The sequence below is a fragment of the Mastigoproctus giganteus genome, chromosome 14 (assembly GCF_048544385.1).
Source record: "Mastigoproctus giganteus isolate SK-2022 chromosome 14, ASM4854438v1, whole genome shotgun sequence".
In the NCBI taxonomy this organism is placed as follows: domain Eukaryota; kingdom Metazoa; phylum Arthropoda; class Arachnida; order Uropygi; family Thelyphonidae; genus Mastigoproctus; species Mastigoproctus giganteus.
The window spans coordinates 31405954-31429483 of NC_143588.1; the positions used below are offsets into that span (position 1 = coordinate 31405954).

The following is a 23530-nucleotide window of genomic DNA, read 5'->3' on the forward strand; positions in this document are numbered from 1 at the left end:
TTTACAGCATCAGCCAAAAAAAACAAAGTTCCCACATTCTATCCACTACCCCTTTAAATTGTTCACTTATACAATACCAGATTCAAGTTTACTCCAACAATCCTTCCTCAGTTTGAAATTATGTCCCCCCCCATACATAGTCTGAGAAAAAGAGAATATTCAGCTTACTCAATCCATTGAAAGCCTTAAACACCTCAATCAGATATTGTAGGTATCTAGTCTCCCGATGGTGCAATTTGCAGAACAGAAGCCTTTCTTGGTAACAACACCCATTCATTCCCACAGACCTGTATGAAGTGCTCAAGATCGGGCCTATGCATTGCCTCATACATGGGATTATCACCTTATCTATTCTGGCATCTCATTGACAAAACTCCATGAGTTATCCTGGAAGCCAATCTGCGCTGTTCAGAGAACTTCATACTCTTATCTGACTGCAAAATTATCCCTATGGACCAAATGTGTGGTCTTTTTCATCCTCCAACATGGGATTATAGCACTTATACAAAGTTATTAAATGCAGTGGTGAGCTACAGTGGGCTTGTGAGAGCCCATTATTAAGACGATCAATATTATTTTACAAATGAAATCCTGGATGCAATTATTGAATATCCAGAGCCGAAACTACGGTGGGGCAAGGGGGAACCCCATTCCCAGCATTTTAATGGTGCAATCGATTATGTATTTTAAAATTGCTTCATTTTTGATTTAATTACAGTGGGATCTCTGTTTAACAAACTTCTTTATAGCACAATTTTTTTTTGAATTGCCCTTGGTAATTACATTTAAAATAGTTTCCGTTGAACAAAGAAAATTTCCATGTAATGAATGGGTTAGGAGAGACAACTTTGTATGCATTGTTCTCACCTCTGAGGCAATTTAGGTAATTAGAAAGTGCGAATTAAGGGTGAAAGAGATTACCATTTCAAAATGTTAGCGGTATCCCTAAAACTTATGTAGTCACATACCAAGAAGTTGCGCTAGTCAATCTGTTTTCCATAGCCAGTCAGAGAATTAAGAAGATTCTCTACACTGATTATAGCCTCTAGTCAACCTGTGTTGTGGTTCCCCTTTACTCCAACAAACGGGCATATATTTTTCGGAGAAGTGAGTGATCCACGCCTTCCAGTAAATTTCTCCTGTCTATGTTAATATGGTCACAGTAGCTGATATCCGTGTGATTCAAGATTTTCACTATATTCACAGAACTAGTGGGGGGGGGGTGAGGCAACTAAGATATTATATAAACTTTACGAAGATGAAATGTTGGCAGACTTTGAAACTTTTTCGAGCCTTTCACTGTGTAGAAAATGTTCTAAAATATAATGGCATTTAAAAAAAAAAAAATACCAATCTCCAAAAAAACTAGCACAAACTAAGGATGATTGCTAAAGAACTTGATGTGAAAACTATAAAGATTGGTTGTGTGTTCGTGCCACGATGTATCTTTCGGACGGTAGTTGTGGGGTGGAGGAATTATCTTGCTTTTCGCAAACATTTTGAATCAGAAGTAAAAATTCTGAAGGAAAAATTAAATCGACTTTTAAATTTGGAATTTCTTAACCATTTAGCACTAATGATCGACACCTGCAGGAGCTCTCTTACCTTTCAGAATCACTATGGTAAAAGCAGATAAATTAATTATTCGAACTATCAATGCTATTGCTAATTTGAAAAATTCTGAAGGAAAAATTTTTGTTGAAGTGGAAAGAATTTGAATGATTCAAAATCGAAAGTAAAAAAAAAATTACCTCGTGACAAGTTATTAAATGCATTGTTTTATCCTTAAAGGATAAGTTATTAATGCAACAGGGTGATTTTAAATTAAATAAAGAAAATAACGATACCAACGAAAGAAATTTTAAACGTACGTTACCCGAAATCATGGAATATGAAATAACTTTCGTCTTGGTGGCAAGAGGGTGAAAACCATTTGATAAAATATGAAAGAAAAATTAATGATTTTATAGAAGACAAGTTTATCTTTAAAATCGAGTGAAATTACCTTTGAAACCATTGCGATTAGCAGTTCTGAAACCGAGTTCAGCTTTCAGCGTTATGAATAATATTGTGACAATTAAACACGTTGCAGATTATGGTCTTCATAATCTGCAACGTGTTTAATTGTCACAATATTATTCATATGCTCTTTATTCATCTAAATGGAAAACCATTGCTTCAATTTGATCCGGATCGTTACGTCAAATCATCGCTCAGCTATTGAGCAAAGAACATCGACAACAAATATTAATAAAGAAGTAAATTGGCAATTTTTAGAATAAATTTTTCTTGAATATTTGTGAAATAATTTTTTTTTTTTCATGTAATCTGTGATTTTTTGTGTACTTTTTCTAGAAAGTTTGTTTTTATATTGTGGAATGTTTTATGATATGGAGATATTTCATGTTATTTTTTATTGGCAATATTAAAATTTTATAATGAAAAAAAAAAATGTATCCATCGTATTTCCCTAGTTAAAAAGTTGCGCGTGTGCTGAGCACGCGCGGTAGATGGTTCATGCGAAAACGTCCTTCGCTTTTATTTTAGGTATTCTGATTTGTATATATCGATTACAAAATAAAAGAGCTTTTTTATTGATCATTCACAGATTTTCATAATTTCTGCTAGACAAGATACAATGGATTTATGATAACTAAAGTAAGAGATGTATACTTGCGAGTGCAACGTATCTAAATATCTCTGTAAAACAGCACTGGTTGTTGTACCGATCTTGTAGTTGAAGCGACAAACGCAGCTGTTAGCAGTGTTGCCAACTCTTAATAATATTTCCCGCTAGCCGCATACTCAAAATCCGCTATTTTTAGCACTTGACCCGCCAAATTTTTTAAATTTTCATTTGTTTGTACTTTGTAGTGAATAAAAACAAACAAATAGTACATATAAATATTTATTTATTTTTCGGTTTTTAATATAAAATCAATATCTAAAAATCTAAATTTCGAAATTCAAACAGCCTCATCATATGCTTCTTGTGTACCTATTTTGCGAAGCACTTCTTCAGGTAAAACATAATTTTTACAACACTTTTCAACTCTTTTGAGCCCGTATCGTACTGATAAGTTCGTACTGATAAGATTGCCAACACTCATTCTGTTGCGTGTTTTGTTTTTTACTAGATTTAAGTTGCTGAATATTCTTTCCACATCTGCATTGGATAATGGCAAAATTAAAATACCCAATGCAAATTCGCTAATTTCTTTAAATGGATTTTTACCGCTTGCATCTCGATATTTCGAAACTTCTGACCAAAACTTCATTGTATTGTTGATGTTTTCCCATTTAACGAGAGTAATGTTTATATACTGTTGCTCAATTTTTTCAATTTCTACTTCAGACAATTTTAAATTTTGTAATAAATTTATCAGTGGTTCTTTTTGTTGCTTTAATATATTGTTAATTGAGATTAATGACATTTTTTCTAATTCTTTTATGTTGTCCGGAAGGCGTTGTTTTAATTGTTGACACAAATCAATCAAGAAATTACGGCATCTCTCTCTCTCTCTCTCTTATTGCCATTTCATCTGTTGTTGTTGTGATAAGTTTATTCATTATTAATTAATTTATTTTTCTTTCAAATTGGTAACCTAAATATGGCTTAGGGTCTAAATAATTATTAATGTCCTCTTCTATCCTTTCAATATATGTATTTGGTAAAACCATTTTATTGGCAATCATCGACAATAGCATGTTTAAATCATGTAGTAATAATGTAGGATCGGCAGTATTTGATTCAAAAGATTTGTTTACTCTTTGTACTTCAGATAAGATAGGTTTTAAAATAAAAGATATGCTAAATTACTTTCATCTTTGAACATTGAATAAAGAAGTTCTGCAGTATAACATTTGTCAGTCAAACGAGTTATTTCAAAATGGGCTTTTAATTCAATATACTGTTCTAAAATTCTTGTTATAGCAACTTCAATGGATAACCACCTTGTTTGACACGAATGCACTATCTTTTTCAGATCTGCACCATCGTTTATGGCCCTGTATAAATATTTGAATTGATTTCGTCGGCTGGTGGATTTACTAAACGCACGATTTTGCATTGCACGAGGGTTTCTAGGAATACAACTATCGTGCTAAACGAGGACTGACTATACTAAGATATTATTACACTGTGGTTATTAGAAATAATTATTACTTATTACTCTTATTACTTATTGCTCTGTGGTTATTAGAAACGTTGAAAGAGATGTCGGTAATTCGGATCGCATTTCTTGGAAGCCAAACAAATACGACGAAGAAAAATTATCGAATGCCATTCCTTCGCTGTTTCAAAAAAAGGCGTCATTAGAATTTTTTCCACAATTTTAGATTTGATTCAACAATTTAAAGCCATGACCCAATGATCAGGTCGTTTGACCGCGAGCGTAACTACGTAAAATTGTTGGGGTTCTCCTCAGGGAAATCCAGAATAATATAAAACCGATTCTTCGCTTTATAAAAAAAAAACTATGAAATATGATATCCCTACTATTTCAATTATGAATTATTTTTATTGTTAATTAAATAATTAATTAAACAATTAATTTAATATTTCTTAATATAAATGTTACATTGCCAAAATACATAAAATGCTAAACATTTATACTCTTCCCGCTAAAAAATCCGCTATCCGCTATTTCATATTTTTATCCGCTAAACCTGAAGCAATTCCGCTAAATCTAGCGGGAAAACCGCTAAAATGGCAACACTGGCTGTTAGTGGAACCTAACAATGAAATGTAACGAAAATGCAAGACGAAAAAAAAAATTGTTGACAAATATTTGTATTGTTGCAATCATACTGCAGTAGTAACTTCAGGAAGCATGATTGTGACGTCATATATTCAAAAATTCTAAAAAGTTAGAACTCCAGCTGCTGTCGTATCCAGTTATCATCATAAGGCGAGGCATGACGACCAGGTTTTTTTTTTTTTAGATAAACCTAGGAACGTTTTACACATTCACTTATACGCATGGTTAAGGAAGTAATAAGCTGCATATGTCCATTTGCTCGTCACTCGAGATATCACACCAGTCACAAAAAATGCGTCACGCGCTCTAATAAATCTACTGGTAGTGCGAGCGTGGGAAGCCCCTCTAGTGGAAGCCGCGGAGGACGTCACTTCCGTGAACGATCAAATTCACTCGGTAGAAAGTCGGAAAAACTGCGAGCCCATTGTTAAAATATTTTAACAATGGGCTCGTTTGGTATTTTATATTATAATTTGGTATTTTAACAACAACAAATTATAATGTTAAGAGGAATACAGGTGAGGTACTCTTAAGGCTTAGCAACAGTAAGCTCCTGTGAAACTCCAATAAGATTCCACAGGAGCTTCAAGCTATCATAGAGAACGGGATAGAGCTCTAAGTCGGTTTTTAATGCTGATGAAATGAACTTTTTCTGGAATAGGATGTCAAGAATAGACATCAGTAAAGAGAAGAATGCACCAGGTTTATAATGAAGCAGGCGACATCTAAAGTCGCTGCTAGCTCCCCACACTACCAACCTTTGTGCATTGAAAGAGCTGAGCAGAATAGTACCTGTTCATAGAGCAGCACCTCAAACTCTTGGACACGTAAAAATCAACGTTGTGTACCTACTCCCTAATCATATGATTATCTTAACTCAAGGCATGGTACCTTAAGAGCGCTTTTCTCCTAGTTTCCGGATGTTACATAACTTCGAAAATACCAAAACTGAACCAGATTTTCATGAGCGATGCTATTAACATCATGGTGTCATGAAACAAAGTGAAATCGTCTACTATGAACTTGCTTGGGAAGACCAAGTTCCTGACTACAGAGTTTCCTATGCTCTAAACCTCAGCGAGTGTGGTTGTTGAATAGGATGTAGAATTCTCTGACCTTAATAAATGAGTACAAATGATGTCGTCCACATAGCTGCTCAATGGCAGGAAGAAAAGGAGCAAAGACATATCAATAAAGAGGATGATAACCATTTCTTTAATGCTGAAAAATAAACCACTCTGATGTAATTCCCAAGGTCTTTCCTAGCTGTGAATGCTGCTTTCTGATAAGGACAGTCAGTGTAATGTTTTTATTGCAATCGTTATGTGGGAGATTTTTTAAGAACGCAAGCCTTACACATACGGGAATCCCTATAACTCTTTATTTGTTCAGAGGACTAGAGGGGAAAGGTCAGATTTACTGAGGTGCAGTTGCTTAGTTATTCCAGGGCCCCAATAATATCTAGTTTCAGCTCTGATTACAATTGATATAAATCGTAAAATAAAAATATTTCTTGCCTAAATGCTGAGTACGAAAGAGTTGGTTTAGGCATGGGTACTGCGCACACTTCATTTCTACTACCCAGATAGTATGAATCCATTGTTTAATTATATCTCATATTGTGAATACCTTCACAACTAATGTCTTGGTATTGCACTACTTCAAATACGTAACGTAGCCAGGTGCAGCCGTGCGTAGCACACGCTTCTTGATTAGACCGGGGTTCGAGCCCGTGGCCACCAAATACGGAGGATAGGGAAAGGTCAGGGAATGACCACCGCATATCCCGGAGCAATATGGCCTTAGTTGCTAATGCTCCAAATAACAACAACCAGTGGAGAAGACTAATGAGCAGGTACTCGGTTGTTGCAATAGTGACAACTAAGTTATGAAGGGTGGTATCCGCCGAGAATAAGTAACATTAGTCTTCTCTCCACTGATGAAGCGTTATTTATTCAAAGTAGTGCAATACCTCGACCACTCGGTTAGGAATTCAACAATATGAGATATAATTAAACGATGCATTCATACTACCTGGATAGTAGAAATGATGTGCAGTACCCATGCATAAACCAACTCTTTCAAATCATAAAATATTTTTGGATTAGGACAGTTCGCAGGTGTCAATGTTGTTTAGCAAAGCTAGTACCAGGTACGATTTTGCTTTTACGTAATTCATTTTGCAAAAATAGCCTACTCACGATTTGCTCTCAGCAAGAGAAGTGATGGGCAAATGAAGTGGGTGATGTGTTTTTTTTTTTTTTTTTTTTTTTTAGCTTTTTGGGCAGGTGGCTGCAGCGATATATAAATAACTTTGTATATATATATTAAGAAAAATAATGCTCGTTATATATAAAATGCGTGCGCATAGCGAGATCAGGTCAGTGAGTTACTGAATTATGTGCTCCTAAAAATACTCAAATACCTAAGTTAATCTGAAAGAATCATAAATGAACTGCATATTGACAGAGAGCTTATGAGAAGTGGAATCCGGATATAGTGTCTACTAATGGAATCCTGAACAGGTAATATGTCTAATCTTGATTTTAAGCATTCATACTTCGTGTAATAGTTGAAAGGAACGGTTGGTTTATAGCGATTCAGTGCAGCGGAACATAGCAATATTCTGCTTAAGGCAATACGGCACTTAAGCTCTGGACAAGGTCAAACGGTGACAAAGTTAGGGATTAAAACCTCCCCCATTTCCACCTGCATATTTCATAGGCTAGTCATCGAACGATAGAAGTGCCCTATCTTGTTGTACTAAAGACTACCTGCCTCGAAATTACTGAAATTCCGGCTCCATTTGCATTTCAGAATGACAGATTTCAGCGCATCAGCCGTGCCGCTTACTTGCTGCATATGTCTGACCAATGATGACTTCATAATTAAATGCGTTACTTGTCACAAAAACTATTGCAATAAGCCTGATTGTACTTCTGTAGATATTAAGAGATTAAACAAAACTAGAAAACGCAAGTTTGAATGTGACGCTTGTAGGCAACAAACAGGGAAAAATAATGAAGAATTGCCTAATGAAGTCATTTGTGAAGATTCATGCACAGAACAGATTAATGACCTTGAACAAGCAACAAGAGAAATCCTCTCGCAGACTGACCTTGGAAATGGCATCTTGGGCCATCCTGAAGGATCAATTTTTGAAACCTTGGGATGCGATATTTGCCCGGAAGACTGCGAGCACTCTGAAGGGGCTTTCGCTAGACAGAGGAGCAATCATAGCCCGGATGAAAGGCAGGAGGAGAACCGTAAAGAATATGTCTCGCGTACGGAATTAAAGGATATCCTTGCAGACTGCATCAGCCCCTTTTCGATGCAGGCTGTGGAATACGCTGAAAACCTCGCGAGCAATTTCATCCCTGTACATAAAATGCTACAGGAACTGCAGGAAGAGAATTTTCTTCTCAAAGAACAAAACAGTAAAATATTGCACACCCTTAAACGACTGGAGGAAAAGCTAGGATGCTTTGAATCAGTCCTCGTTGCACAAGGTGGCTCAGCGGCCCCCGTAACCGACGAAACTTGCTATGCGAGGCAGAGCTACCCAAAGAAAAGTAGAAGTGGTATGCATGGATTGTACAGGATGACAGAAAGCATTCAAAATCAGAAACAGAAGACAAGAAAAGAATTGAATTCGGGGGAAAACATATCAGAACGAAGTGCAAAACTACAAGACAGCCAAATAATATGTGAATTTCAAGCCCAGCCGGGAACTGTCTGTTTGCAGCAGGACCTCGCAAGCAATAGCACCAAATCCAGTGAAACTTTAGGGGCAGCACAAGGAAATGGCTCCACACATTCCACTAGGAAAAGTCGAAACCAAAATAAAGAAGTCTCAGAAATATTAGGACAACAGGAATCAACTGAAATGAGTGGGGCATCCATGTATTCCAAGAGTACGATCGCGAGAGTTACATCTTCCCCCTCAAATCATGTTCCTGCAAACCCACTCACTTATGCGCACATCACTATGCTACCTAAAAAGCATAACACTTTTGAGGGTAGAAAAACCCGCCCATCCCAAAATTTCATGCCTAGTCTTGCCGATGACAGCCGACGACATAATCCAGTTCACAGAGAAAGTATTAATGTGTCTTCCTGTAACACACCAGAAACAAACAAACGGTTTTCTGAAATGTACAACATTACTTCCGTTGCAACCAGAGAGCAAATTTTTGTATCAAGGCTGGGACCCACAACACAGCCCAAAAATATTAAAGCCATGTGTGAGGGCGAACATGGGATAACTGTGGAAGTAAAGCAAGTGAAAACACGACACCCAGCTTACTCCTCCTTTATAATCTCTTGTCCACCAGATAAGGCAACTCGCCTACAAGACGTAAGCGCCTGGCCAGTAGGTACCTTAGTCAAGCCCTACAGAGACAGATGGGCCAGACCACTGGTTAAAAATGATGCAAGGAATCGGGCTCAATAGCAATCAAGAAAACTACCCCCAGCTGGGGATGCAGAACATCACATCCACCTGTTTGCACAAAACGTGAGGAGCATCTCAAATAAGCTCCACACCCTACAAACGATGATGATGTACGGGGACCTGGATTTCATTTGCCTAATCGAAACCTGGTTGGGAAATGGAAAACAGTTAGATCGGCTAACTGCGGCAGCAAACTGCAAATGTGTGGGAACCGGAAGAACAGATAGGCGAGGGGGGGGAGTTATAATTTGCTATCAAAATAAATACCAGTCTATAAGAGAACGAAAAACCAATTCAAATAATTTTGAAGGGATTTGCGTTACCTTTTCAAAAGAGCACGTGAAAATACAGATATGCATCATATACCTCCCACCTGAGCACTCAAAGGAGACAAGAAACGAACTCTATGCTTGGCTTGCTGCAAATCTAAAGCCATCAGTCGACACAATAATAGCGGGAGATTTTAATTTGCCTCTTCCGAAACACAGGGAGGCCAAGAAAGAGCTGGATGCTACATTGGGTGCATTGCACTTGACGCAGCTTCCGACACCAGTAACAAGGGGAATGCAGCAACTTGACCTGTTGTACCATAGTTCCTTAGACATAAGGCTAACGCAAAACTGCATAAAATTTAAGTCGGACCACAATCCCATTGAAATAGAAGCAGCACTGAAGATACACAAATACATGCAGGGTAACCACACGAACTGGGAAAAGCAAAGGAAGTATCTTTTCTCCGTGAAGTATATTAATGCAGAGGTCATTCTCAGTCACCTGACTAGTTACAACTGGAATGACCTGCAAGAAAAGCCAGTAGACGAAGCTTTAGAAATGATCACTAAAAAGCTATACCAAACAGCATTGGAAGGAGCAGCAAAAGAAATCAAAATATCTGAGAGAACAAAAGAATGGTTTAACCCACAACTGAAAGCAAGTTTCCTCAGGAAGCAAAAACTGTATAGAAAATGGCAAAGAACGGGTCATCCTGCCGATCACATTCGTTATAAGAAAGAAAGAGCACATTTCATCAAAGCAAAACGACAGGCACACTGCAGTGTTATTCATAACAAACTAAAACGAGCAAAAAGAATTACTAGCAATAGAAATAGCACAGAGAATATGACAGAATGCATTTTCAAGGAATGGGCTAATAACACTTTTAGTAACCTGCATGGACTGAATCAAATTGAGAACACTGATAATGGTAACAAAATTTTGGAATTCCTGAAAGATTTAAACAAGCGAAACTATTCGGCAAGAGAGGAACCAACAAGACCTCCATTGAGTGAAATACTAATCACCAAAGAGAGCGTAATGAAAGCAATCAACATTCTGCCCAATAAGGCCACTGTTGGACCAGACAAATTTCCAATGTTCATCCTTAAAATAAGTAGCCCATTTATAATAGATCTATTACTGCACATCTATCAGAAAATCATCAGGTCAGGAGCTTTCCCGCAAGCTTGGAAAAATTACATTGTAACCCCAATACCAAAGATTAAACACCCAAAATTGGCTAAGGATTACAGACCAATTTCTGTTAGTTGCACCCTACAGAAGGTATTCGAAAAAGCGCTTCTTCCCACCATCAATCAACACTGCTTCAGCCATAGACCACCACATTTGCACTCAGTTATTTCGGGTAGATCAACAATAACAAACTTACTGGAAACCCTTTTTCGCGTGCAGAAAGCACTAAATGAGAAAAAGCAAATTGATATTATTTTTTTGGATATCTCCGCAGCCTACGACAACGTCTCAACTCCAGCGCTCATTGCGATTTTAAAGAATTATTTTAATGTAAGAGGAAATCTGTTAACTATAATAACCAGCCTGCTAGAACATAGGAAACTTATTGTTAAGCACCAAAAGCTACAATCTTGCTTTACCATCTCGCAAGGAGTGCCTCAAGGGGGAGTTCTTTCGGCTACTCTCTTCGCGGCCGTCCTGGAGCCGTTTCTTGCACGGTACTACAATTTTATAACATATGCTGACGATGTAAAATTCTTCATCACTTCCAAAGACAATGAATCAGCAGAAAGTATTTGCCAGATGGCAAATAGCACAATCCGAGAATTTGAGAGCTACCTGGATTGCATCGGGCTCCGTATTAATGCACAGAAGTCTGCCCAAATGACCATAAGTTACAAGCAGAATAAAAATGACATCTCAATCTCTGTGAACGGGTCTAGTGTGGAAAAAGTGCACTCTCACCTGGACCTGGGTCTTAAGTGGGATGACAGACTCACCTTTGCTCAACACTTCGCCCATATGAAGACAAAAATATTCGCCGCTTTATGGGCTACTAGGCAGGAACTGGTAGGAATTAGGGATCCTCAGCTAGCGACCAAGTACATTTTAATGTGTGTCCTGCCAATTGCAATGTATGCCTCGCAAATCTGGTCTTCAGCTCCAGATTCACATTATAAGTCCGTCCTTGGGATCGAGTACTGGTTCTTGCGATGGCTTAACAGAGTTGCTGGCCACCCTTTTACTATCTCAAGGGCCATTCTCTACTCAAACCTTAACATCACACCCTGGATGCAGCGGACAATTAACAGGAACATACACACTCTCGCACAAATGCTCACAGGCAGAGTGGATGCTCCAGTCCTGGATAATATTCTAGTTAAACCGCGTGCCACTGCTAGACGTTGCGGAGAACTAAATAATCCACTGCGTTCAGTCCTGAACAATCTTAGTAGCCTGCAAAGATTCTTCCCATCAAATGCAGCGAGAATATTTAACTCACTACAGATAGATGCCGAAAAACTGTGTGAGGATGCAACATACCGGAAAGAGATCTTCCAGGATTCGTACAGACTTACTGAAATATGAATCGGCTGCAAAGTACTAAAGAATTGTGAATAAAAGTGAAGCTTTCTGCTTTAAGAACAATAATAATCTGTTGACTGTAAAAATATACCTTCTGTAACAGTTGTGTTAATATGTAAGTTATATGTGGAATTATTAATGAATTGTAAATATATGAGCTGTATAATGTTTGTACACAATCATAAATGTGTAAATACTGTATGTATGTATTAAACATAAAATATGTATATAATATTTCGGGACGAGACTACGTGTTCAGTATATGTAACCCACTGCACGTAGTATCTCGTACCCTGATATGTACTTAGCACCCTCCTGGCACTTTGCCGTCCCGGGGTGGTTTCCTTATGGAAATAAACAGATAATAATAATAATAATAAAAAATCGAGGAGATATTGTAATTACTTTTAGCATGTATTATCACCTTATAATCTCAAGAAAATTTACCTTTAAAAGTTTTCATGAATCGCATCGTGCTATATTCTGAATAAAGAATCCATTTTCTGCATGATGTAGCCTCTCAAGGTGTGGCTACATGAAAGCCAAACGGCATGTCGAAGTGCATTCTAGATCAGTTAGACATAATCCTCGAAGGAAATACTCAAACTGGTTGCTCAGACATTGGTGGCTTAAGTGTGACGAAAGGCAAGAAAGGGGGAGTTCAGGCTAAAATAAAAGAAGTGTACAAAAATGCACACCAACTGAATCTGATGATGAGAAATGCAGCAAGTAGTACCGGAGATTCAAGAATATTCTTTTCGAACCTCATGTCGATACCAACATTTTTTTCGAGATCACCAATAGCGTCTCTGTTCTCAGAAGGCATATGGACAGCCGGGTTGCCCGACCTTCCCCTACAAGATGGAACTTATACGCACCGTGAACAGCGTTTATGAAAATTTTGAACCTTAAAGTGCATGGAGGAACTACAAGCGACAGCAAACGCAGATAAGACGATTTCAGAAGCAACTGGAATTTTCACATCTTGAGTAATGAAAAATTCCAGTTCTAGTTAGAACTTTTCCATCAGATAATGCATCACGTGGAAGTTATTTATAAGCAAATGCAATATCGAGAAATTGAGGCAGTTAAAATACATGAACATATAGGAAACTTTAAGAATCCCATTCTAAAAATCAGGAATTTGAAAATCCTTCAAAAACACTAATGATTGAAGCGAAGGAAGTATGCGACTATATAAGTGTTGACATAGGTGGGAGATATTCTTTTACAAAGCAATAAATTGCTGCTATAACAAGGAGAATTTTTCTATTTATCGTACGAAAATGCCCATGGAAGGGGTACGGGAGACTACTGAGACATATCCCATGATTTAAAGAGAAAAACTTTTTACGAAATTAAAAGTTTTCTATAGCAGACATGATCTACACAATTATTGCAAATTAACTGACTTGCTGAAATTTATCTCAGAAAATAATCTAGCTGAAGTTCTTTGACCATTCCGATGACTACTTCAGAGCCCGAACGCTCCCATTCGACTATGAATTAGGAAAGGCTAAATACTCAAAGCAGTGCTTTCAATAGAGAAAAGCTTGGTCAACAGTGCACCAAACTTGAATGAAAAAAAAATATTAATCTATTTTCAACAAATAAAAACCGAAGAATGGATTTTGTTTTTAAATAAAAGTTCAAGTCTGTTTTGTAGTATTTTTAACTTATTATTATTACTGTGTATGTCTTATAACCAAGGCAATTTAATGTAACTGTAAGACGCAGCACCCCCAAACATCAGAGTCACTGAAACTGACGATGGATATTAAGAAAAGTTGTAGAATGAATGCTACAATTTTTCCAAGATGGAATTTACTGGCATAAACAAAACTATGAAAATAGAATTTCCAATCAGCGAAAATTTATTAATTTACGGTGGTAAAAAAAAAAAAAAAGGGGTAAAATGACAACATTGGGGAATTTAGCATTGGCACATGATGCAAGAAAGCAAGCTTATATAGCCAGCCTAAAAAAAAAAACACCCTTTCACCCATCCACTCGCTCCAAATGTTTATCTAGTTCTTCCTTGAATCTCTTTAAGCAATCATCCACCCGCTGGCTAAAGGCGAACTTCCGCACATCTATCCTACAACTGTCTTTCCTCAATTTCAATTTATGCCCTCTCAGACGATTATTCTGAGTAAAAGGAAGAATCCCATCAGCATTGAGCATGCTCAAACCATTCAAGGCTTTATACACCTCAATTAGATCAGCTTGCAGGTGCTTAGTCTCCAGACACAGCAATTTTGAGCTTAAGCCTTTCTTCATAAGAGCAACCCTTTGTTCCATTCACTAATCTTGTGCTCTGTACTCTTTCCAGCACCTCTACATCCTTCTTAAAATGAGGCCTCCAGACTGTATACAGTACTCAAGGTGGGGCCTGACCATTGCCTTATACAAGGGAATAATCACCTTATCCCTGCTAGAAAAATTCCTGTATATCATTGACAAGACACCGTGAGCTACTGTTGCAGGCCGTCTGCACTTCTCAGAAAACTTCATATCTGACTGCACAATTATCCACCAGGACCTTTTCATTCTCTATAGGGCGCCTCCGTAGCCAGGTGGGCAGGAGCAGCAGTGCGCAGCACACGCTTCTTGATTAGACTGGGGTTCGAGCCTGTGACCACCAAATACGGAAAGGTCAGGGAATGACCACCGCATATCCCCGGAGCAATATGGCCTTAGTTGCTAATGCTCCTAAAAACCAAATAACAAAAACATTCTCTACCACTGTCAGTGTACCTGACAATCTCGACTGAGAAAACCTCCAACATCCTCCTGAAAGGGAACTTAAGCTCAACCAGATTACCGCAGGTTAAGATCAATGGCACAACCATCAAGCACCGCACCCAGCTTAAGCATCTTGGTGTAATCCTGGACTCAAAACTGTCCTTCCTCCCACACCTACAGTATATCCAAAAGAAGATAAGAAATTACACAGCACTGGCGGCAAGTGTTACCTGCAGGGACTGGGGTTTCAACCGACGTACCCTATTCCTATTTTACAAAGTATTTATTCCAGCTATCTCATATGCTGCAGGGGTCTGATATCACCAGGCAACTATTTTTACAAATCAGAAGAAATTAGCCACCATTCAAAGAGCAATACTACTTACGAATAACTTGAGACAAATTCTCTCCAGTAGCATCAACCGCCAACCTCATCGAATCTCAATTGAACTGAAATTTACTTCCTTCCTCCAAGTTCCATCCGGCTGATATCTGCAGGCAACATCAACTGGGACCTGACTCAAAACTCAGACATTGGAGTCACCAGCACATTCTCTGCCACAAGCCACATTGGCAATCAAACCAAGCACTCTACCCTAATTTTCTTTTATTCTCCTCTGGGGAGACGGGTTCCTGTCTTTCCCCCCCCCCGTGCCGCCACCTTCTTCCACCTGGTGTGGTATGGGCCTGCCTCACTGACTTTGAGGTCGCCTTCTCTATCGTCCCCATACCTCTGTCTTTCCCCCAGCCTTCAGGTCTCCTGCCCCCTGTCTAATTCGCAGTGTACACCCCGCACAATTTATCAATTAATAACGTCCAAATTTAAACCTCTGTCGGCCTTTCATATTCTAGCGTTAATCCCCCCCACCTCCAGTTTTCTCACATGGGCCTTGCCACTGCCACCTAGTTTACAAAGATCTCAGTGGCCCTTGCCACTGAAATCTTTGGAAACTAGGTGGCAGGGGCTGTCAGAGTACAAAATAAAAGCTATTGGGTACCTGACCTGCCTCCTCGGGGCCAAGTGCGGTAACGGTGGGTCCCAACGGCTAAATGGTCAGAAGAACAATGGTACACATTCTTCCACTCCCCACACACTTTTTAAATCTCTGGGCTACACATACAGAGCACACAACGCATAGATGGAGGAAACCTCTGGTGCCGTCAGACAACTAACACACTTTGCACTTGTCAGTTGATACATTACTCTGGGGTTACTGCTTCCCATATGCAGTACTTTACACTTGTTAAATGTTAAACTTCAGTTGCCACCTCTCAAGCCCATCTGCTCAACTTTTCTAGATCCTATTGCAGCAGCATACTGTCATTAACAACCCTGCCAACTTGGACATTAAGTCTGATATACTTATAATTAATATCATTAATAAATACAGAAAAAAAACAATGGACCCAACACTGAACCCTGGAGGACTCCACTAATAACATTAGTCCACGAAGAGCAGTATCCATTGATTACCACTCTGTCTTCTGCCACTCAACCTTTTATCCATTGTAGCAACTTGCCCTTAATGCCATACCTCTTCAATTTGTATTGTATCAAAAGCCTTTCTAAGTCCAAATATATGATATCAAAATTATTCTTTGCATCCAGTTCCTTTGTGACCTCATCATAGTATCCAATGAAATTGGTCAGACAAGACTTCCCCCCACCTTAACAAACCCATGCTGTGTCCGAACTATAACTGAAGTCTTGTCTAGATGTTCCTGCGGTGCTTCCATTAATTACCCTGGAACAGAAGTTAAACTAATAAGTCTGTAATTACTTGTGTCGTTCTTTAATTTCAGAGAGACTTTAACGATCGAATGTAATGAGGGTTATAGAGAAAAACCAGTCTGTCCAATAGCAAAAAAAGGACTGCACCCCTTACCCGATTGAAAACAACTTCAGTTTCTTCGAAAATTTCCAAACAATCAGTGGATCGACTGAGAGAAACGCCAATACTGGCGATCATTAATAGTAGACAGCAGCATTTCCCAAACTGGACTCTGCAAAACGTTCAGAAGGTATCAATGTGTTTATTTTCTTAAAAAATATACTGATAGAATAACACGAACTTCGTTAAAGAACATTACTTATTTTCGATACAATTAGTGTATATAACTGTATACATATTTTAAATTATTCGTTCTATCTTGAGCAAATTTATGATAATATATATATAGACATATTTATGTGTTGGGGTCCGTAAATCTCAATATTTTGGGAACCGCTGATATATAGGGTTTCAGGATAGTGTATGTAACACTTGGCAGATGTCTTTAATAAAAAGGCAAGTACAATATGGCGATTTTTGGAAGGAAGATTTGCGAAAAAACTCTGAAGCACAAGTAGAGAAATGCCTTCAAGATTGTTCCGGATTCTGTGTTTCTGCGCAAAAGCCGATGGAGGTATCACACAGAATTAATTGTATAAAGATCATCCATGCAAGGGTTACAGTGAAGAACTTGCCTCTAATCCAGATGATAGTTGGACCTCCTCGCAATCTATGGTTCTAGTGCATCTTTCTAAGCCATTTCAAAATTGAACTTAAATTTAAATTGTCCAAGTTTCCGGGTCGTACAGAAACAGCCAATTTTCATCGCACGTAATTACAGTACTTAGAAAGTTTCGTTCTTCTTCAGGGCATATTCACAAACTTGGAGTCCTCTCACTCTTTGATATTCATTCAAAAATTTTGGGGCACACTTTCCTCGTGTTGAAATTTATCTGTTTCTTTGTCCATATTGAGTTCTAATGCTTAAACAACGTTCACTTTTAATCAATGTCCTTACCCAGTCTACATTTACATGGTTACCTGGTAGTTCATAGTCTTCCACATTCTCTCTTCTTTCTAAAAATCTTCGATGTCATTCAACGGGTGAGCTCTTGACAAAACTCATAACTTCCAGATAGTTTGGTCTGTCATTTTTCCAGCAAAACTGTACAGCGAATGAGCTCTTGAAATGTTACTTGGCAGAATGGCTCGAGGTCACTTGTGCCTTTGTTTCACAGGTGGCGCTTGATGGGGAGTGACTGTGCGCGCAGTCTCGTCTCGTCTTGTCTATCAATACCCACATATAAAGAACACAGTACAGCACAAGTTTCAGACTGATTTGAAAGAGGGAATTACAGATTCAGAAGAACAGTGCCCATAGGAGTATCTATATAAAAAGCATGCAACAGAAACTGGAATCTGTTTAACAGAGACCGGTCACTAATAAACCTGACTGCTCTCTTTTGAACCTGTATCCTGAATTTAATTGAAAACTGAGAAAGTTCGTTCTTTAATAACAATAAAAGAATTCATATCGAGCCAGAGAGTATTATTCAAATATTCAATTAAATTATATTTACACAAAAATCATTCAACGTTCGATTTAACGTTACCGCCATCAAAAGTTTTAAATTTTTGTTACATAATACGAAATCCATTATTTAGAACAATTTCAAACATGTTCTTATGGAATGTAACAAAAGGTATCAAACATTTCTTTTTGGTGATCACTTCAAAAGCGTTTAAAAATATTCCTGTACGAGTGATTTCACGTGTAGATTTTCAAGGTGATTACTTTAAACGCATTTTTAATTATGAGGCAGCAAAGGAAGTAAGCAAACCCTTAGCTATAATTAGTACAGCATCCTTGGACTCAAGGGTAGTCCCCAAGGACTAGATATGTGCATACGTATCTCCAATTCACAAAAGGTGACACGAGTAATTACATACTTGTTAGTTTAAACAAATAATGGAGTCACTGGTTAAAAAACCATTGAAGGATCATCTAGACAAGACTGCAGCAATAATTCAGACACAGCATGGGGTTTTTAAGGGAAAGTCTTGTCTGACAAATTTGATTGGATACTGTGATGTGGTTACACAAAGGAACTGGATGCAAAAAATAATTTTGCTATCATATACTTGGATTTCAGGAAAGCTTGACACTGTTGCGCATGAAACACTACTGTACAAATTGGAGCAGAATGGTATTAAGGGTAAGTTGCTACAATGGATAAAAGGATGGTTGAGTGGGAGAAGACAGAGGGTGGTAATCAATGGGTGCTGCTCTTCTTGGACTAATGTTATTAGTGGAGTCCCACAGGGTTCGGTGTTGGGTCCACTGTTGTTTTGTATATTTATCAATGATATTGATGAAGGTATATCAGGCTTAATGTCGAAGTTGTAGGGTAGTTAATGACAGTAAGAGCAGTGTGCTCCTGCAACAGGATCTAGAAAAGTTGGGCAGATGGGCTCAGAAGTTTAACATTGCATTTGTCAAAGTACTGCATATGGTAGAAGTAATCCCAGAGAAATGTACCAACTGTGTGGTAGAAAATGAAAAAGACCTGAGCGTAACTGTAGTCTGAGCAGTGCAGACAGAGCAGGTCATGAGGTGTTTTTTTTTTTTTTTTTTGAAAAACCCCAAACACGAAAGGTATCAAAACCTATAGTACTTAGTACCGTGCATGGGTTGAAGGAGAAGTATGGGGGGAGGGGGATGCCGGAAACTTTGCTCTAGAGACTAAACATGGGTTTCACCACTTCAAGCCTCCAATAAGCAAAGTGGTGGTATTTCACCGGTTGATGAAAGTTATCTACCACATGGTTAATGATATACAGGAATTTTGCTAATAGGGAAAAGGAGGTGGTTATTAATTTGTATAAGGCAATGGTCAGGCCACGCTTTGAGTACTGCGTACAGGTCTGGAGGCCTCATTTTAGGAAGGATGTAGAGTTGCTTGAGCGAGTACAGAGAAGGGCTACAAAGGGGTCGTCTTACCAAGAAAGCCTTAAGTTCTGCAAATTGATTCAAATTGAGGAAAGACAATTGTTGAATAGATGTGTGGAAATTTGCCTTTGGCCAACAGGTAGTTGATAGCTTAAATAAATTCAAGGAGGAACTGGACAAACTTTTAGATGGAATGGACGTGTTTTTTTTTTTACTGATGCTACATAAGCTTGCATCACATGCCTCTACTACTACATCTGGTATCAAATCTTCTAGTACATAATAATAATGATTTAAAGTCCTCCTAATTACTATACAGGATAATAATTCTGAATGGCTTTTTGTCTTTCGCTTTCTGACGGATTGGGAAACAAATGCGACTTTTTAATGCAAGAAGAAATGATAGCCAACTAGAAAAAAAATAATTATTCTTTACCGTTCTACGCACTACAGTGAGATTCTGGCGCTTGCAGGCACTTGGGTGGATGCATTCTTACGAATGTATCGATTTCTGTGGATATTAAATTAGTGCCTCCGATCAATCAACGGAATAATTTTCAACTGTCGAAAATTATTTCGTTCTTTCCGGTTTTGCAATTAAAAAATTCAATTTATTAATCTACTGATTAGCACGGCCATGCTGAGTTGGACATCATCAGCTAACGGGGAATGCCAGTTAAATTTTTCGGCACTTAACAAGAGTGTTTAAAACTAAGGTGGATCATTTTCCGGTATGTGTTAGGTTAGCTAGCCGGTGCTATAGTTGGTACTGTGAACATTTATTTTTCTTGCGTTTCTAATCAACATATTCGCCATATAAAACGCAACTGTCCAACTGGACTGTTTACTACAAAAGCATTGGGTAAAATTGAAGCGCCTGGAAACTAGGTACCAGCGATGAAATAACTTTGAATGGATTGAGTAAGCTCAACGCTAATGGAATCCTTCCTCTTGCTCAGACTACACACATTAGAAGGCATAAATTCAAATTGAGGAAGGATGGTGGCAGGACAGATTGTCCGGAAATTTGCCTTCAGCATTTGGGTGGCTTGAAGAAATTCAAGGAAGAACTAGACAAACTATTAGAGGGGATGAACAGATGATGCGAGAATTTTTTTTTTTTGCCTGCTTTCCTGTATCGTTTTGCCAATTCTGATAATCACTCGAATTAAATTCATTGGAATAAAAATAACTTGTTTCTTTTATGGAGTGGAAACATTAATGTCGCAAACAGATTTAATTAATGACACCCCTTTTGTTTATACTTAATTAACATTACCTACTTTCGTAATTCAGTTTAAACTTCTCTCCTTTACAGACATGAAATGAACGTAATTTATTGAGAAAGCATATTTACAGTATTCTATGCAATTCCACTGATCCACAGATATTAACCAATTCGCAAATTTTTCAATTGATTTAAAGCTTTAAGTCCTCTTGTTTGTAAATTGATATTTAATTAACGAGAACTCACAAAAAAAAATTAATTCATTTGGCTATGGCTCAGACAGACTAATTTCATTGATCAAAATATTCTCTTTTGTTTTAATTTAATTCAAAAATGAAATATCGATTCTGCTGTACTCTTGAGTGGATTGTTGGGAGTGTCTGCAGCCATTTTATTACAAGCGGAAACAGAAAATGTCCTCCAATCCTTGATTTCAGATATTTTGTTAAACAACAAGAAATTAGAATACGATGAGATGGTAACAATTTACTTACCCTGGACAAAACAAATCTCCCATTCTTTTCTTTCGCCAGCAATAGCGTTGCATCTCTAATGCCCGTGTTCCTCGGGAAGAGAATGGTGTTTTCGTTCACCAGATCTGGCCTGTAGTTAGTGTTCGGCTTTCCTAAGGTAGCCAACAAGGCATGGACTAATGTATACTTCGCAGCTTTTCCTTTCTTTGCTTTCAGGAAATCGGCCACGGGACTGAAGTGAAGTTTTCCTGCCATCACAAATCGTATCTCTTCTCTGCTCCATTTCAATACTTCAATCGCCATCTTGTGGGAGATAAAAAATAAGAATGGTTTCATATTATAGTGTGCCTATTGCATTTTTCACAGTATTTGTACAAGGATAACAAAAACGTTTTATGGGTTTATTAAAAACATGGAGCAGTTAATTAAATCTTACAGCTAAATTGAGGACTATCTTTTCTTATATGCAGTGTGGTTTTAAGGCATGGATGGCTTCGGCTATTTGCCAATAGCATTTACAGGGTGTTTTAATATGGAAGCAACCCCACTTGGGGACAAAATGAATACAATATTACGGGAATTGGTGGAATTTACTTGCTTGCATCAGGACGCTTAAAAAACCTTGACAGGGCTCTACAGTTTAGACAAATAACATCACTAAAAGGCATATTATTAAGACTACTGCATTATTTGGAGTGGTCAGGAAATAAATTAACCCGATAATCCGCGCGATGAAAGAAAGATGTTATTAAAATGTAGATTTTTTTGATAAACACTGTATTCATATTTGTGACGATTTGACATAAAATACGAACACATTTTTTGAAAAAAGAAAAAGAGGTTCCCTTTTGACTATCAATGGAACTCGTAAATTTCAAAGAACTATCTTATCAGCGAGAGTGGTGTGTCCTAGTTGTTTCATGTAGTTGAAGAGACAAATTAAAGTTGACATTTTAACACCTCTTTCACGGCTGAACTACCTGTTCAATAGAAAGAACAACCCTAACAGATTCAGGGGATTTCCTTTTCTAATCTCATTTTGACTTCCATGGAGTGTAGAGGCTCCAGTTAATCCATGACAGTCTGATCCGAGACTGGTTTCTTATTTATTAATAATTAAAAAAAAAAAAAGAACTACTTGACAGGTAGTTCTTTTCATGGTGCTTACAAAAGTGGAGGAAGATGCAGTTAAAAGTAACTGATACAAGACAACAGGGGCATTCTTCTGTGAGTAGTAAAAGATCTGTATAATAATGGGGCTACGATGCTCATGTCCTGTGGTTCGATTAAAACAGCAGAAGACCGTTTTCTTTTGTATTATCCTAATTATGTCACCAAATGATAATAATGTCCTCCCACAGAACAGTTTGTAATTAAACTTCTAAAAGCAACAAGTTACCCTTACCTTCCTTAGCTTGATGCTTCCTATGTCCGACACGCTTACGATCCTCCTATGAGCTGCTGAGATGTTCGAAATTCTCCTCCAGATTTTTGTCCCGCCAGTTCCCTTAGTTTGCTACAAAAACATATTTACTTTATTAAATCTCGCTCGAAGCAACAACAAACAGCTATTCTTCCCTTTTGGGAAGAATAGCTTGTTTATTCGACGTAACCCTAATCAGAAAAGCTAAAAAGTTTTCTACAGTAATCTTATAATTCTAAACACTATTGTTCCTTTACCAATTCGAATAACAACAAATATAACGATTATTTTTCGTCTTCGACGGTTTTAAATAGAGTGGAAAAGGATGTCGCACTCTACAAACCTAATGTCTATTAATCGCTGTTTACGTACCATCTGTCTTGTCTTGGCGACCATATTGAAAGAGTTGCTTGCCACAGAATCAGACAAATTCCCACTCACTCACTCATCTGAATAAAACCCGACTACGCAATATCTCTCAGACACTGTTACTTTTTCCGTGAGAGGACGTCAAACATGTTTTCATTCGAGCATGACTAGACGTAGGTAGTAAGGGAAGTAGTAACGCGAGCATTCGCATGACGTCAAACATTCCGCGGTGGCGAAATCGGTTAAAAAAAAATCTCATACTAAGCATTTTGTTATTATTCGCTTGCTTTAACCGAAACATTCAAAGAAGGAGAAAATAATTAAGGCCACCAGCGAAATTAACTCGTTATTTAGCTTTTAGCAGAACGCCGTGTGGCGAGAAGTTAACCTGACCACGAGCTGAACTGGTATCTAGAATTCCCTCATCAAGTTGTATTTTTCTTCTTAAGAAAACAACGATATTAACATCGATTTCCTGTTTTTAACGAGGAAAGTACCACATCTGCAAAATGTCCTTTTTCG

The 23530-nt window shown here is 37.9% G+C and overlaps 1 protein-coding gene across 2 annotated transcripts in view; it reads right to left on the reverse strand.

Annotated features, from left to right (window-relative positions):
• The window catches only part of LOC150075051 (uncharacterized), a 98912-nt gene that overhangs the window by 15989 nt on the left and 59393 nt on the right, over nucleotides 1–23530 (reverse strand). For both annotated transcript variants that reach the window (XM_090388217.1, XM_090388216.1), the window contains exons 12-13: nucleotides 22622–22732; nucleotides 21238–21519 (exon numbers count right to left, since the gene is read on the reverse strand). In XM_090388217.1, the coding sequence (XP_090244343.1) occupies nucleotides 21238–21519; nucleotides 22622–22732 (393 nt within the window). The remainder of the gene's footprint in view (nucleotides 1–21237; nucleotides 21520–22621; nucleotides 22733–23530) is intronic.